The sequence below is a fragment of the Pristis pectinata genome, chromosome 1, assembly GCF_009764475.1.
Source record: "Pristis pectinata isolate sPriPec2 chromosome 1, sPriPec2.1.pri, whole genome shotgun sequence".
In the NCBI taxonomy this organism is placed as follows: domain Eukaryota; kingdom Metazoa; phylum Chordata; class Chondrichthyes; order Rhinopristiformes; family Pristidae; genus Pristis; species Pristis pectinata.
Window position 1 is genome coordinate 136806649 of NC_067405.1, and position 18114 is coordinate 136824762.

At 40.3% G+C, this 18114-nt stretch overlaps 1 protein-coding gene across 1 annotated transcript in view; it reads left to right on the forward strand.

The window, feature by feature from the left end:
* LOC127568849 (latent-transforming growth factor beta-binding protein 2-like) overlaps nt 1–18114 on the forward strand; it is a 391147-nt gene that overhangs the window by 288091 nt on the left and 84942 nt on the right. The window contains exons 23-24 of the mRNA XM_052013064.1: nt 5809–5934; nt 14095–14223. Coding sequence (XP_051869024.1) covers nt 5809–5934; nt 14095–14223 — 255 coding nt within the window. The remainder of the gene's footprint in view (nt 1–5808; nt 5935–14094; nt 14224–18114) is intronic.

Sequence of the window (18114 nt, forward strand, 5' to 3'; positions counted from 1 at the left end):
ACCAGGTCATACCATATACTTTAGCTCTTATTTCTTACATTCTTATGTTCATGTGCTATTTTTATCTTCTGGTCATAGTTGCAAATGAACTGCAGATTGAACAAGCACCATGCCTTTCTGTTCCGATGGGTATAGTCAGTCAATCTTTATCACCTTGGAAATCTCACCATCCTGAAAAATCCCTGTACCAAATCTGTATGCTAATTAAGAAGAAGAAAATGAAATCATCTTGCCTTATACAGAAAACCTGTACCTCCTTAATATAGTGATAGATTGCAAATAGGAATATGAATTGTTACTCCAACATCAGTCTGGAAACAACCACGGGCATAGAAATTCATCACAAATTTTATCTTGACTGTTCCTGAAGAGGCCATACGAGCCATGCTGAGTTGCTGCAGTTAGAGTTACACTATATGACGGATTGGTGTGTGACCTCCTTGGAAAAGCGGATTCCCCAAGCAGTGCTTCCCTGTCATGCTAATGTAGAAAAGTTCTTAGCCAAGACTCTTGCAGGATTGGTCCTCCTGACTAGGACCCTTCTTCCCCTGTCTCTCCTGGTATATGGCTTTGTTCTCTGAGCCATCCCTCCTTGTATGTAATGTGGAAGACCTAGAAGTATGGCCACCAAAGTCCCCATATGTCAATAGAACTAGAATAACTAGACATGTAAAACTCCGTATCCTCTCAAGACACTCCAGCAATTCAACAATGGACAAACAAATACACAACAAGCTTTCTTTCCTCACATTCACCAACAGACTCAGAGATCATTGAAGACCCTGGTGTCAGATTTACTTACTCTTCCCAAGTTTTCCATCCATGCCTAATGCATGGTACTGACTGGGTTGTTGTGGTTCATTGTGATAGCACAAGTGTCAAGTTATGGTGCTCAATGACACAGTCAGTAGTGCTGATGCCTCACAGCTACGGGTTCAATCCTGAAGTCTGGTGCTGTCTATGTTGAGTTTGCATGTTCTCCCTGTGACCATGTGGGTTTCCTCCAGATGCTCCTGTTTTCTCCCACATACCAAAGACGTGTGGGTCAATAGATTAATTAGCCACTGTTGTGCAGGTGAATGGTAGAATCCAGGGGAGGTTGATGGGAATGTGGGGAAAATAGATTACTGAAGGATTGGTTAAATAGTTGCTTGAAGGTCAGCATAGATGGTGGGATGAAGGGATTGTTTCCACACTGCATGATTCTAAGTCAATATTCCATGAGGACTGGATGATTGGTATATTCTGTACACATTCATTGTGCACATGCAATGCATGTGTTAATGGGCAAGGCAATATTCCAGTTAGTGTGAGTCATGCTAAAAATTTGTGTTCACAATTGGAGGCAAATCTGCATCCCATTGCTGAAACAAAGGTGCCTTGGATCTGATTAACATTAGCAATATCCTTTTTTCTCTTTCACCTCCCCTACCCTCTCCATCTGCCCAACACCCACACACTCCTCCCACTGGTTTCCCTCCCCAACTACTCCCCTCTGCATTCCCCACCTCCTTCCCTTTATTCCATGCTGCACCTTCCTCTCCTGTCAGATTCCATCATCTTCAGCCCTTTGTCACTTCCACCTATCACCTTCCAGCTTCTGACGCTACTCCCACTCTCCTCTCCCACATCTGCCTATCACACCCCACCCCTCCTCACCTGGATCCACCTTTCACCTGCCAGCTCTTGCTCCACCCCTTCCCTCCACCTTTTTATCCTTTTATCTTCCCTTTATCTTTCAGTCCTGATGAAGGATGTTGTTCCGAAAAGTCGTCTTTACATTTCCATCCATAGATGCTGCCTGACCCGCTGAGTTCCCCCAGATTTTGTGTGTCGCTGCAGATTCCAGCATCTGTTGTCTCTTGTTTTTACTTTGGTCCTCCACCTGAACTGCTAGGAATTTCCAGTTATGTCTGTTTCTATTGCAAAACCATAATTCCAATTTTATGCCTATATTTTGTGGGCATAATCTTAACAGTAAGCAAGAAGGGTAAAAAAAATCCAACAATGCACAACTCAGTCCTCCTTATCTCAGTCCCAAATGACACTGGGAGAAAAGAGAACTGAGGAATAACTGAGGATGTGAACAAGGTAGAGCTTCACTCGTTACCTGGCTGAATGGCAGAGCAGGCATGAACGACTGTTGACCTTCTGCTGCTATTTCTTATTGGTATATTTGCACACAAGAGCTGGCAAACCCATTATCTTTGAGGATAAGGTAAGATCTTTATTAGTCACATGTACATCGAAACACACAGTGAAATACATCTTTTGCGTAGTGATTTTTTGGGGGGCAGCCCGCAAGTGTCGCCACGCTTCCGGCGCCAACATAGCATGCCCACTTCCTCTCTTATCAATCCCTCTCAGAATCCTTTATATGTCAAGAAAATCATCTTAGAAGATCATCTTACTCATCATACAAAAATACCCACAACCCAGGAACAATGTAAAGTTATCAATCTGAAATATTAACTCAATTTTTCTTTCTGAAGGTGCTGCCTGATCTGATGAGTAGTTCTAGCATTTTCTGTTCCTATTTCAGATTCCCAGTTTTTTTTGCATCCAATAAGGGTGGAATGCCCCAGTTGTAATTATTGCCAGAAATGTTGTTCCTTGCTCACTTTCCAAAAAAGCAAGACCTAACTCTCAACTGAAGCAGTCAGTCTTCAAGTGGTAATTAAAAAATACAAATACTCATTGAGCTTTAGTAGCAACCATCTCTTGTGTGCAAATATACCATAAAACCACGATGAGGTCCCGGAGGACTGGCGAGTGGCTAATGTTTAAGAAAGGACCAAGGGAAAATCTGGGGAACTATAGACAGGTGAATCTCACGTCAGTTGCAGGGAAATTGCTGGAGAAAATTGTTAGAGATAGGATATACAAGCATTGGAATCCAATGGCTTGATTAGGGAAAGCCAGCATGGTTTTGTGCGGGGCAAGTCATGTCTTACTAACCTGGTTGGGTTTTTTGACAAGGTGATGAGAGAGATTGATGAAGGCGAGCTATGGATGTCATCTATATGGACTTCAGTAAGGCATTTGACAAGGTCCCACATAATTGGTTAATCAAGAAAGTTCAGATGCATGGGGTCAGTGGAGAATTGGCTGTATGGATCCAGAATTGGCTTGCCCATAGAAGACAGGGTGGTGGTTGAAGGGACTTATTCAGGCTGGAGGCCTGTGAGTAGTGGTGTTCCGGAGGGAACTGTACTGGACCTCTGCTGTTTGTGATGTACATAGATGACCTGGATGAGTATGTTGATGGATGGGTTAGCAAGTTTGCAGACGATACCAAGATTGGTGGAGTTGTGAATAGTGTAGAAGACTGTCGACAGATATAGCGTCATATAGATCAGTTGCAGATGTGGGCAGAGAAATGGCAGATGGTGTTTAACCCGGATAAATGTGAGATGTTGCATCTTGGTAGGACTAATGTCAAGAGGCAATACACTCTTAAGGGCAAGACCCTTAAAAGTGTTGAAGAGCAGAGAGACTTTGGGGTGCAAGTCCATGACTCATTGAAGGTGGCTACATAGGTAGACAGGGTGGTTAAGAAGACTTATGGAATGCTTGCATTTATTAAGCGAGGTATTGAGTATAGGAGTCAAGAAGTTATGATGCATCTCTATAGAACTCTGGTTAGGCCGCATTTAGCGTATTGCATTCAATTCTGGTCACCTCGCTATGGGAAGGATGTTGAGGCTTTAGAGAGGGTGCAGAGGAGTTTTACCAGGATGCTGCCTGGATTAGAGGGCATGTGCTATCAGGAGAGGCTGGACAAACTTTTGCTCTTTTCTCTAGAGATGCAGAGGCTGAGGGTGATCTATTGGAAGTGTATAAAATTATGAGGGGCATAGATAGGGTGGGCAAGCAATATTTTTTCCCATTATTGAGCAATACAATACCAGAGGGCATGCACTTAAGGTGAAAGGGGGTAGGTTCAGAACAGACGCGAGGGGTACGTTTTTTCTGAGAGAGTGTTGGATGTCTGGAATGCGTTGCCTGATAGGGTGGTGGAGGCAGATTCTTTGGGGGCTTTTAAGAGGGGCTTGGATGGGCACATGAATGAGAAGAAAATGGAGGGATATGGGCATTCTGTAGGTAGGAGGTATTAGCTATGTCGGCACAACATTGTGGGCCGAAGGGCCTATTCTGTGCTGTACTGTTCTCTGTTAAAGCTACAAGCATGATTTTGCACTTTGAATTCTCTGGAGTAGATGAATCTGAATTTTTACCCACCCTTAAACCTGGCTTTACATTGCTCTTTCTGTCTATGTTTTCATTGCCAACTATAATAAGCAGTCCAGAACTTAAAATTTCTGGGCCATCCTCCAATTTGGTCTTGTTCCTTCCTGTTACTAGCTATCTTACTTTGTAAGCAGGGAAGTAGTTTTGATATGCTTTGCCACATTTAAAGATTACCTACTTGTCCATCTTGTGTAAATTGTCAAATGAACAGAACAAAACATGGAAGAATTCAATGCATTCAGTTCTTTTTAAAATTTCAGTTTTAAATTGCAGTTTGAATCTTTTCACTTCTGGTTAATGGCCATTGATAGTTAGCATAAGAGGCAGAAGCACATAAGAGTATCAGAAATAGGAGCAGGAAAAGGCCACTCAACCCTTCAGACCTGCCTTGCCTGCCATTCAATGTAATTATGGCTGATTTGCCCCAGGCCTCATCTCCTCTCATTTAGATGTTTTCCATGGGACAACCATGAAAGAGCAAGAAGTTACAAGGAAATACGCAACATTAAAGCATCATTGTGTTTGTGTCTTTCCTTAGTCTGTCATCTTATCTTTTCTTTACAGCTGTTGAATTCTAACACCAAAATTTTCCGAGTGTCTCTCCCATCTCTTTAACTTGAGAGAAGGTTGTCTCCAAAGTTATGGTAGCAAAATATAACATAAGAAATAGTACCTGGATTAGGCAATACAACACTCAAGCCTGCTTAGCCATTTGATAAGATTGTGGTTGACCTTGTCCATTTTCCTAGATATCCTCACCTGAGAAGGAAAATCTTTTAAAAAATTAACCTATCAGACTTGAAGACTATGCATACTATACCAAAAATTTTCCAATAGGCATATTTGAAGAATTCTCTGCAGTGCTTTTGTCTTTCTTATTTCAAACGAAACAGATGTAAATCTCGTCACACATTGATGAGGAATACTTTTCCAAACCAATTCCTTTGTCTTTTACCAGCATTTTAAGTGGCTGTATCAGCTCTTTAATTTGCATCAGCTTTATATGGGATCTGTTAGCCAATGTGGTTGAAATAGCTTTCTGATGTCAATGTAGGAGTGTTTACATTGTACCACACTCATTTAAATTAAATATAATCTCAAAATTCTTATCCTCATCAAGAAACAAAATTAGCATTTCAAGCACTAAACCAAAGAACCCTCTTTCGACTTTAAGCATTTTTTATCTTTGGTCTCTTCACTTTTTCTTTTTCTTTCAGTATTACAATACTTGTGTGTGCTTTTTAGAGAACTTGTTAAACTTAAACAGTCCAGAAGCAAAGAAAATTTATGACACAATAGGAGGTCTCTCCACCCATTATGTCCATGCCGATTGAGCGATAACAGCAGAGTAAACAGGATTTTGGAAAATACTACCAGTTAAGGTGTGAAATGCAGGATGACTGAATGAACATAAAGCTAGAAGAATTAGAGAAGGTGATGAAACAAAAAGAATGAAGAGAAATGATAGCAAGAAAAAATCTTGTCACATTGTCACGTTGTGAAAATTTTCTGCACTGTTCCAAGTTTTCTGATCTCACTATAAGTGTTCTTCTACAGATATTAATGAGTGTTTGAACAAGGACATCTGTGGTCCAAATGGGGAATGCATGAACAATGAAGGGTCCTATTTCTGCCGGTGTGCCAGTGGTTTTTCCAGTAGTCCTGAAGGTACAAGCTGTCAAGGTAAGATCTCATCTGGGTAAACCTATTTCTATCAGTATTTAAAGGCATTTTGCTAATAACTTTAAAAGTTAATTTTCTAGACAAGACCCTTGGAGTCATAGAGTCATACAGCATGGAAACAGGCCCTTCAGCCCAACTTGTCCATGCGGACTGTGTTGCCCAGCGATCTAGTCCCATTTGGCCCATAGCCCTCTAAACCTCTCCTATCTATGTACTTATCTAGATGGCTTTTAAATGTGGCTAATGACCCTGCCTCAAGTAATATTTGCGGCAGCCCATTCCAAATACGCACCACCCTTTGTGTGAAGAAGTTGCCTCTGATTTCCCTTTTAAATCTCTCGCTTCCGATCTTAAACCTATGCCCTCCTGTTTTTAGCACTCCTCCCTGGGAAAAAGACTTTGTGCTTTCACCCTGTCTATACCCCTCATGATCATATCAGGTCACCCTTAATCTCCTACGTTCCAGGGAATAAAGTGATAGATTGTGAAGGTGCCAATAAAACTGCTATGCTGTTTTTTTTACCATGGTAAGCATGCATACCTGCAAAATCATTCCAGATCATATACATTCATTATGAATGGAAAGCAAAATTTGCAACAGGTATCAACCTTCCAGATTTTACTCTTTATTTAAATCCTTAAAGGATGAATTCAACTTTAGCAGGAAGTAGCCAATAGGCTTCTCATTATATGACTGGCAATATTTTCTCTTCCAATAAGTCAATACAATGGAAAGCCAAATATGGTGTATAAAAATCAGCCAATCTATTGCTATGTGTTTTACGACTGTTCAGATGTTGAATTTTAGCAATATTTCGAGAATTATTGTGAATATTGAATAAACAATATTTTATTGAGATCTAGGCAAAATATATATGTGCAGATTAAAATAGATCCTATTTTGTGTATTCAATTCAAATAAAGTTAAGAAGAAACTAGTCAATGCAAATAAAGCATTTCTTTAGAAATTAATGAAATGAATAATGGTACTGTAAAGTAACAAGAGTTAATTAAAATGTAATTAAAAATGTTACTGTCTATAATTGTGCATTCGAAGAACTAAGTTTTAAACTGAAGTTGTTTGAAATTGAAATATTTTTTCAGCAAGACAAAATCAAACATTAAAGTGGGATCCACTATGGTAAGCTTGATACAGAAAACAGTTCAATGTTCAATTTTGGATTTTGCTTTTAGATTACATAAAAACGTAGGAATTTAGGAAGGAGCAGGAGTAGGCCATTCGGTCCCTCAGGTCTACCCTACCATTCATTGTGATTATGGATGATCCAGTCTTGGACTTAACACCATTTTCCTGCTATTTCCCCATACCCGTTAACTCCAGGTAGTTTAAATGTCTAGCAATTGCCACCTTAATAGTGCCTCCACAGCTCCCAGGGAGAGAATTCCAAAGATTCATGATCTGAGAGAAGTTGTTCCTTCTCAACTCTTGTCTGAAATGGCACAACCTCTTTTTTTTTGAAATTATGCACAATAATATTAGATACCTCCAGAAGGGTAAACATTCACCTTGTTAATCTCAATTAGAATCATGTACATTTCAATGAGATCACTCCTTATTCTTATATAATCTAATGAGTATAGGCACAAACTGCTCAAACTTTCTTAATACATCAACCTCTTCATCCAAGAATCAGCCTAGTGAGCCTTCTCTGCATTGCTTCCAATGTAGGCTTGGCCTTCCTTAAATATAGAGATTAAAACTGTACAGAGTACTCCAGATGTCAGTATTTCATTATTTTTCCTAATTACTTGCTGGCTTTCTATTGCAAAAAGTTTTGTCAAGGCTTTTAGTTTAATTTTAAGTTGTAGTTGATGATCTTGTCACTTTACAAGAGCTGTTGTGACATATGTTAAAATCTTTGAAAGATTTTACATAAGAACATGAGAAATAGAAGCAGGATACACGATTCATTCCTCCAAGCCTGCCCCACTAATCGACAAGATAAAAATCAAAACAACTGCAGATGCTAGAAATCTGAAATAAAACTAGAAAATCCTGGAAGCACTTTGCAGATTAGTCAATGAGCCTTCATCAGAGCCAAAAAAGTGGGAAAACAAGTTAGTTTTAAGCTGTAGAGAATATTGGAGGAACAAATAGGGCAAAGGGAATATCTCTGATAGGGTGAGAGAAAGCAAGTTATGTGAAATTGTTCAATTCAGTATTGGGTCCCAAAGGCCATAAAGTGCCTAGACAGAAGATGCAGTGCTGTTTGGAACATGAGGCCAGAGACAGATAAATCAGAGTGGGTGTGGAATGGTAAATTAAAGTGAAATAGTTGCTCACGATGGCCTCTGCAGATGGAACAATGATGCCCCCTGAATAGACCACCCAATCTGCTTTTGGTTTCTCTATGATATATGTGACCAAATCATGAGCACCAATTACGGTACACAAGACTAGAAGGAATGGAAGTGAATCTCTGTTTCACCTGGAAGAGTACAAGAGCAGATATTGCATGTCTTTTGGCTGCAGGGGAAAGTGCCATGAGAAGGGAAATGATTGATTGAAATTGAAAAGTGGACCCAGGGAATCGCAAAGGGAATGATCACGTCAAATGCTGAACAGGGAGGGAAAGATGTTTCTGGTGAAGAAATCTTAAGGAATAGCACCACATCTTGTGTCTTAACATGTTGCAGCCTTTGGGATTCAATATTGAATTCAACAAGTTAAAATAACTTACTTTCTATTTGTTTCAGAAGGTGGCACAAATTGCAAAGGATGATCTGCTGAATGTGGAGGCTGGTGGGGTGGAAAGTGGATACCAGGGGAGCTCTATCCTTGCTCTGGCTAGAAGGAGAGGTGGTGAGAGTAGAAGTGCAAGAAATAAATGAAACATGGTCAAGGGCTCTATCCCCTGTGGTAGAGGGGAAAAAGGATAGTACATCAGGGGCACCTCAGGTTTCATCATCAGAGCAGATAAGATGGAGTCAGCGGAACTGGGAGAGTAGAAAGGGGTCCTTACAGGAGGCGGATGGGAGGAAGGATAGTCAAGATAGCCGTGGGAGTCTATGGGCTTGAAATGCATGCTTCTTGTTAATCTACCCCCTGAGGTTCAGGCAGGGAGATCCAGAAAGCAAAGGAAAAAGTCAGAGATGTACAATGTGAAGTCAAGAGCAGGACAGAAAATGGCAGCAAAAGTAATGAAATTTTCAAGTTCTGGATGAGTGCAGAAAATAGCACCCATACAGTCATCAATGTATAGGAAAAAGAGTTGAGAGAGGGGGTCTGAGTAGGACTAAAGCAACATTTCCATTTATCTCATAAAAAGACAGGCGTAACTTGGGCCTGTAGGAGCTCCCATAGCAACACCTTTGATCTGGAGAAAGCAAGTGAAGTTGAAGGAGAAGTTGTTTAGTGTGTGAACGAGTTCAACAAGGCAAATTAATGCTTTGGTGGAGGGGAACTGGGTAGGCCTCATGAAAGGAGAAGCAGACTGCCCTCAGACTATCTTGGTGGGATAGAAGTGCAGAGGAAATGTACATCTATGGTACAGATGAACCATTCAAGACAAGGGAATTGGAATCTATCAAAGTGGTATCACAGACATTACAATAGGTGGTATCATAGACAGTGAAGGTTTTCAGAAATTACAGAGAGATCTTAATCAGCTAGGTAAGTGGGCTGTGGAATGGCAAATGGCATTCAATTCACAAAAGTGCGAGGTGCTACCTTTTGGGAAGTTAAACCAGAGTAGGATTTTCACAGTGAATGGTAGGGACCTGGGGAGTAGTGTAGAACAAAGGGACCTAGAAGTACAAGTACGTAGTTCCCTGAAAGTGGTGACACAGGTAGACAGAGTGGTGAAGAAGGCATTTCGCATGCTGGCCTTCATCAGAGAGGGCATTGAGCACAGAAGTTGAGATGTTATGTTGCAGTTGTACAAGACATTGGTGAGGCCGCATGTGGAATATTGTGTACGGTTTTGCTTACACTGTTATTGGAAAGATATCATTAAGCGGGAAAGATTGCAGAGAAGATTTATGAGGATGCTGCCAGGATTTGAGGGCCTGAGTTATAGAGAGAGGTTGGGCAGCCTAGGACTTTATTCTTGGAATGTATGAGACTGAGGGGTGACCTAACAGAGGTGTATAAAATCATGAGGGCATAGATAAGGTGAATACACACAGTTGTTTTCCCAAGGGAAGGAAATCAAAAACTAGAGACATAGGTTTAAGGTGAAAGATTCTAAAAGGGATCTGGGAGACAACTTCTTCACTCAGAGGGTGGTGTCTATATGGAACAAGCTGCCAGAGGAAGTGGTTGAGGCAGGTATAATAACTACATTTAAAAGACATTTGGACAGGTACATGGATAGGAAATGTTTAGAGAGATATGGGCAAAATGGGACAAGCTTAAATGGGTATCTTGGTTGGCATGGATCAGTTGGGCCAAAGGACTTGTTTTCATGCTGTTTGACTCTATGAATCTATTACTGTATGTAAGTGCCAATGGACTGGACCAGGGGAGAAAGGATGGAGCAGGAAGAAATAAGTTCACTGGAGCAAGAGAAGGCTGAAACAATGGGTCTGAAATATAGTAGGATCTTGGCCAAGTAGTTATCTTAGTGCTGCTTTCTTGTTCTGATCCTTTGATTCCCTTAATATCCAAAACTCTATCAATCTTTGTCTTGATAATAAGGCAAATGATCCTCCATAGCCCTCTTAAAAAGAGAATTCCAAGGATTCACTGCTGTCTGGGTAAACATGTTTCGACTAATCTCAGAATTGAATTGCCAGTCCATTATTTTGAGACTGATTCTAGATAGCACAGCCAGGAAAAAACAAAATTTCTGCATCTACTCTGTAAAACCCATACTATTTCAAAAAATCATCTCTCATTCATGTAAACTCTGGATATGGGTCCAATCTGCTTAATATTCCCTCATTGAACAATCCCCGCATCCAGGAATGAAATAGTTCAATCTCTGTTGCACTTTTGAGATCACAAGTATATTCTATCTTACATAGGGAAATCAACCTGTATGTAAAATTCCAGATGAGGTCTTACCAGCATCCTTTATAATTGCATTAAAGTACCTTTGCAGTGGTTCTCAAATCTTCTTGCAATAAAGGCCTTCCTACTGTCTATACCTGAATGTGAACTTTCAGTGTGCAAGGAAACCCCCAGGATTCTCTAAATACTAACATTTCTCAATCTTTCATCACTTATAAAATACTCTTTCTATTTTTTCCAGCAAATTGAATGACGTCATATTTTTCCACATTGTATTCGATCTACCATCGCCTTAGCCATTCACTTTATCTGCCCTTAATATCCCCTTAAAGTTTCTCTGCAGCCTTCTCACAACTTGTACTGCCACCAGTTTTGTATCATAAGCAATCTTGAATGTATTACCTTCCTTTATTTCCTCTTTCTCTCTAACTTCCCTATTTAATCTATCAATCAGACAGCTTCATAAACAGTGTGTTACTACAGCAACCCTTTTCCTATCTTATCCATCCACCCCCTCCCCCCTGAAATTTTAAACTACCTTGTTTTCTTGCATTTCCAATCCTGATCAAGGCTCTACAACTTGTGATGTTAACTTTGCATCTCTTTCTACAGATGCTGCCTAACCTGCTGAGTATTTCCAGGATTTTCTGTTTTTATTTCAGATTTCTAGCATCTGCAGTTTTTATTTTGATTTTGGATATAATTATACCTTGTTGGTCCCTATCAGTGGGAGCCCAGCACTGACTCCCTATGGTATCAAACTAGTTACAGCCTCCCAATGGGAAAATGACCATTTTATTCCTACTCTGTTTTCTATCTATTAACCAATCCACACCCATCAACAAGATAGTTCCTCTAATTCCATGGCCCATATTTAATAACTTCTTGTGTAGCACTTTATTGAAAGTCTTTTATTAGCTTTCATTTCCTTTAATTTCTCCAATATTTTTTTCTTCCCAGTGCTAATTTCTTTCAGCTCAACATTCTCGCTAGACTCATTGTTTTCTACTACAGTATTTCTGTTTTTTCTTGTGCCTTTGTCCATAGATTCAGATACAAAATATTCATATTTTTTTGCTGTTGTTTCCCAATCTGCCATTGCAATTCGAGCCTCATGCCTTCATAGATTGTTTTGTTTAGCTTTAAGACCTTGGTTTTAGATTGAACTAAATTATATCCAATCTTAATATTATGTTCTATCATTCTATGATCATTCTTCCCAGAAGGACCATTAAATGCAAGATTTTGAATTAACCTTTTTTCATTGCACATTTCGAGAGCAACTAATCATATTGATCCAGAAAGTCATTTTGTATGCATTACATGAATTAATCCTGCATCACTACTAATTTCTGTATGCAATTTAAAGTCCTTGTGATTATTATATTCTCCATGTTACATGCACCTTTAATATCCTGATTTATGCTTTTCCTTACAATACCACTACTATTTGGAAGCATATAGACAACTCTCACTAATATTTTCTTCCCTTTGCTGTTTATCATTTCCTGTCAAACTGATTCCAATTCTTCACTTTCTGATTAGCTCAGTAAAAATGTGGCATGTTTTAGTGAGATCACATCTGATTCTTCTAAGCTCAACAGAGTTTATGCCCAGTCTGCTAAATCTCTCCCTACAGCCCAATTCCACCCCATACCACCATCCAGGGAATCAATCTGATGAACTTTCATTGCATTCCATCACAAGTATATTCTTCACTATGTAGGAAAACCAGACCGATATCCCAAGTGGTATCTTACCCTGGTTCTGTAGGTCACTTCTATTAACTGTAGAAGTCCAATAATTCGCTATCTGACTATTTGGAAATCCCGACAGTTTGGCATCTGGTTCACCGGGTGCTGATTGCAAGACTTGCTTTAACTTGGGAGCTTGGACCTGTGATTTATTTAAAACACCAGGGCCTTGTTCTTTCTTCCCTTTCACACATTGGAGCCCCATTCTCATGCTGCCTTTCACATCTGAGGTCCAGCTTCCCATGCTCCTTTCCCCACAGTAGAGCCCTATTTCCTACACTCCCTTTAAACTCATCTTGGCCCAGTTACCACACTCCCTTTAAACTCAAGTGGATCTGTTGCCTACACTCCTTTGAAACTTAAAAGGACCTTGCTTTCAACACTCTCTTTAAACTTACCTGGTTCACTGGAAACTGTTATGCAACATTCTACTATGTAACATCAAAAAGAAATTAAGTTAAAAGTGTGTTGGAGAATAATATGTAATAGTCCAGAAAATCTGCTAGTTGAGCACCAGCTAAATTCTAAGCCTGCTGAATTAATGGAGCTTTACTGTATTTCAATTTGTGTCAATTCCTCTACCTTGTTATGAATGCTGCATGCATTCAGATGAATAGCCTTCAGTTTTAATTTTTTATTATTTTCTCGACTCTGATTCTAAGTGCAAATATAATCTTACATTTGTATACTCTGACATACTCTGCTTATCATCACCTATTTTACATCATCATTAGCCACAGGTGAGGTGCCGGTAGACTGGAAAGTAGCAAATGTTGGACCTTTATTGTTGAGTATTGAATGTTGTACCTTTATTTAAGAAAGACTGCAAAGAAAAACCTTGGAACTGTAGACCAGTAAGTCTAACAAATGTGGTCGAAGTCAAAGCCGAGTTTATTGTCATATGCACAAGTGCAATGAAAAATGTATTTGCAGCACATACTGCAGCATCATATAAGCAGCATTCACAAGAAAAGCATAAATTAAACAGGAATTATACACAATTTTTACAAGAAAGAACACAATTAGAACAAAAAGAAGTCCATTTTAGTGCAAAGTGGTCATAGTGTTGCTAAACTGTAGTGTTTAGGGTTTTGCTGGTTGGTTCAATAACTGAATGGCTGAAGGGAAGTACCTGTTCTTGAACCTGGTGGTGTGGGACTTCAGGCTTCTATACCTCCTGCCCGATGGTATGACTCAATGACTATGACTCTACCCTTCAGTGTTGCTGATCATTTCACTGTAACTTACCTTAGTTTCACCTTACCTAAACCCTTCCCTCTCCTATTTATTTTAAAGAACTTAATAGTAGGTTTGTAATGTTTAATGAATCACTTCAATTTAGTCTGATTTGGGGGCAATTTTTCCCCTATCTTTGCTTCTGAACTCCGTTGTTACTGTTATACCTACTGCAATATGTCTTATGCTCCACAGATATTAATGAATGCTTGACTAAGGACATTTGTGGTCCCAATGGAGAATGTATAAACAATGAAGGAGGCTCTTATTACTGCCTTTGTGCTCAGGGCTATACCACTACTCCTGATGGAACAGGCTGTGAAGGTAAGACATATGTCAAAATCTGCTACTAAAATGCCTACTATGATTTATATAAAATATGTAAGATTCGTAAACTAACTGAATGTTAAATAAGATTTTTTGGATGTATTGGTAAAGTGGACATCTATGTGTGGAACTACAGGAGATGGGCAAGGTCCTCAAATAATATTTCTCCTCTGGTTTTACTGTGAAGAAAGACACGAAGACTTCAGAACTAAAGATAGTTAATAGGATGTCTTGGGGATAGAGCACATTACAATAGAGGAGGTGCTAGACATCTTGAAGGTAGACAAACCTCTGGGACCTGACCAGATATATCCAAGCACACTGTGGGAGGCTAGAGAAGAAATTGCAGGTGTCCTGGCTGAGATATTTGCATCATTGTTAGCCATGGGTGAGGTGCCAAAAATCTGGAGGGTAGCGAATGTTATGCCTTTATTTAAGAAGAACTGCAAAGAAAAAGCTTGGAATTATAGATCAGTAAACCTAACATCAGTGATAGGTAAGTCACTGGAGAGGATTCTGAGGGATAAGATATGGATGCATCTGGAAAGACAGGGATTGATTAGGGGTGGTCAGCAGGGCTTTGTGCATGGGAGACCATGTCTTATGAACTTGATTAAGTTTTTTGATGAAGTGATCAAGAAGGTTGATGAGGGCAGGGCAGTAGATGTGGCCTATATGGACTTCAGTAAGGCCTTTGATAAGGCTCCGAGAGAGTCAGGAGGCTGAAGTGAATGTAGTCGTTATTACTAAGGAAAAGGTGCTTGGGAAGCTGAAAGGTCTGAAGGTGGATAAGTCACCTGGACAAGACAAACTACACCCCAGGGTTCTGAAAGAGGTAGCTGAAGAGATTGTGGAGGCATTAATAGTGATCTTTCAAGAATCACTGGAATTAGAAATGGTTGCAGAGGACTGAAAAATCGCTAATGCCACTCCACTCTTTAAGAAAGGAGGGAGGCAAAAGACAGGAAATCATAGGCCTGTTACCCCGACTTCAGTGGTTGGTAAGATTTTAGAGTCCATTATTAAGGATGAGGTTTCAGGGTACTTGGAAGCATGATAAAATAGGCTGAAGTCAGCATGGTTTCCTTAAGAGGAGATCTTGCCTGACAAATTTGTTGGAATTTTTTGAGGAAGTAAAAAGCACGATAGACAAAAGAAAGTCAGTGGATGTTGTTTACTTGGATTTTCAGAAGGCCTTTGACAAGGTGCCGCACATGAGACTGCTAAACAAGATAGGATCCCATGGTATTACAGGAAAGGTACCAGCATGGATAGAAAATTGGCTGACTGGCAGAAGGCAAAGAATGGGAATAAAGGGGGCCTTGTCTGGTTGGCTGCCAGTAACTAGTGGTGTTCCCCAGGTTCAGCGTTAGGTCCACTACTTTTCACTTTGTATGTTAATGATCTCGATGACGGAATTGATGGCTTTGTGGCCAAGTTTGTGGATGATACAAAGATAGTGGAGGGCAGGTAGTGTTGAGGAGGCGGGAAGTCTGCAGAAGGACTTGGATAGCTTGGGAGAATGGACAAAGAAGTGGCAGATGGAATACAGCGTAGGGATTTGTCTGGTCATGGACTTTGGTAGAAGGAATAAAGATGTAGACTATTTTGTAAATGGGGAGAGAAGTTATAAATCGGAGGTGCAAAGGGACTTGGCAATCCTAGCGCAGGATGCCCTAGAGGTTAACTTGCAGGTTGAGTTGGTAGTAAGGAAGGCAAATGCAGTATTAGCATTCTTTTGAGAGGACTAGAATATAGAAGCAAGGATGTAATGCTGAAGCTTTATAAGGCGTTGGTTACACCGCATTTGGAGTATTGTGAGCAGTTTTGGACCCCATATCAAAGGAATGATATGCTGGTGTTGGAGAGGGTCCAGAGGAGGTTTACGAGAATGTTCCTAGGGATGAAAGGGTTAATGTATGAGGAGCGTTTGATGGCTCTGGGCCTATACTCGCTGGAGTTTAAAAAGATGAGGAAGGATCTCATTGAAACCTACTGAATATTGAGAAGTCTGGATAGAGTGGACATGGAGAGGATATTTCCAGTAGTAGGAGAATCAAGGACCAGAGGGCACAGACTCAGAATAAAAGGACGTCCCTTTAGAACAGAGATGAGGAGGAAATTCTTTAGTCAGATGGTGATGAATCTGGAATTTATTGCCACAGACGGCTGTGGAGGCCAAGTCATTGGATACATTTAAAGCAGAGATTGATAGGTTCTTGATTAGTAAGGGCGTCAAAGGTTACAGGTAGAAGGTAGTAGAATGGGGTTGTAAGGGAATACCAAATGGGGGAGCAAACTCGATGGGCCGAATCGCCTAATTCTGCTCCAATGTCTTATGGCTCCACGTGGTAGGCTGCTCTGGAAGGTTAGATCGCATGGAATCCAGGGAGACCTCACTAATTGTATACAGAACTGGTTTGATGGTAGGAAGCAGAGAGTGATGGTGAAAGGTTGTTTCCCAGACTGGAGGCCCGTGACTAGTGGTGTGCTTCAGAGGTCAGCACTAGGCTCATTGCTGTTTGTCATCTACATCAACAATTTGAATGAGAATGTACATGACAAGGTTAGTAAGTTTGCAGATGTCACTAAAATAGATGCTGTCATTGACAGTGAAGAAGTTTATCAAAAATTACGGGGGATCTTGATCAGCTGGGTAAGTGGGCCGAGGAGTGGCAAATGGAGATTAATTCAGATAAGTGCGAGGTGTTGCATTTTGGAAAGTCAAATCAAGGCAAGACTTTCACAGTAAACGGTAGAGCCGTGGGAAGTGTTGTAGAACAGGGGAACCTGGGAGTTCAGGTTTATGGCTCCCTGAAAGTAGAGTCACAGGTAGACAGGGTAGTGAAGAAGGCTTTTGGCCCACTGACCTTTATCGATCAGGGCCCTGAGTAGAGGAATTGGGAGGTTATGTTGCAGTTGTGTAAGGCACTGGTGAAGCCACACTTGGAATATCGTGTTCAGTTTTGGTCACCCTCCTATTGGAAAGAGTACAGAAAAGATTTACAAGGATGTTGCCAGGACATGAGGGACTGAGTTATAGGGGGAGGTTGGACAGGCTAGGACTTTTTTCCAGAAGACTGTGAGGTGATCTTCTAGAGGTGTATGAAATCATGAGGGGCATTGATAGGGTGAATGCACTCAGTCTTTTTCCCAGGGTTAGGGAATCAAGAACTAGAGGACATAGGTTTAAGGTGAGCAAGGATAAACTTAATAGGAAATTGAGGGGCAACTATTTTACACAGAGAGTGGTACTTATCTGGAATGAGCTACCAGAGGAAGTGGTTGAGGCAGGTACAATAACAACTTTTAAAAGACAGTTGTTCAGGTACATGGATAGAAAAGGTTTAGAAGGATATGGGCCAAATGCAGGCAAATGCTTGGATGGGCATTTTGGTCAGCCAAAGGGCCTGTTTCTGTCTGTAAGACTCTGTGACTCTATGACTCCAGAACTTTAATCTTTGTATTGATTGCATGATTCAAACTTTGAAAGGTAACTTTGAGAGTGAGTTCATGAAACCTATCTGGGACTGTTTGTTAGAACACTATGTTAACTAACATGCCAGTGAACGGGCTGTTTTAGATATGACCATGTGTAATTTTCTGATTGTAAAAAATGCTCTGAAGAAGAGTGGCCACAATGACATAGAATTTATAAATCAGATTGAGAGGGGAGAAACCCAAGTCTGAAATTAGTGTCTTAAACTTAAATAAATGAAATTACAAAGGTGTGAAAGCAGCACTGGCTAAAGTGGTCTGAGAAAATAGTTAAAATGTAAAGTATTTGCTGACATTTAAACAGATTTTTCAGAATTGTCAACAAAGGCACAATCTATTGATAAGTAATGACATGATCTATCTGTGCCTAATTAAAAAAAGGTATAGATG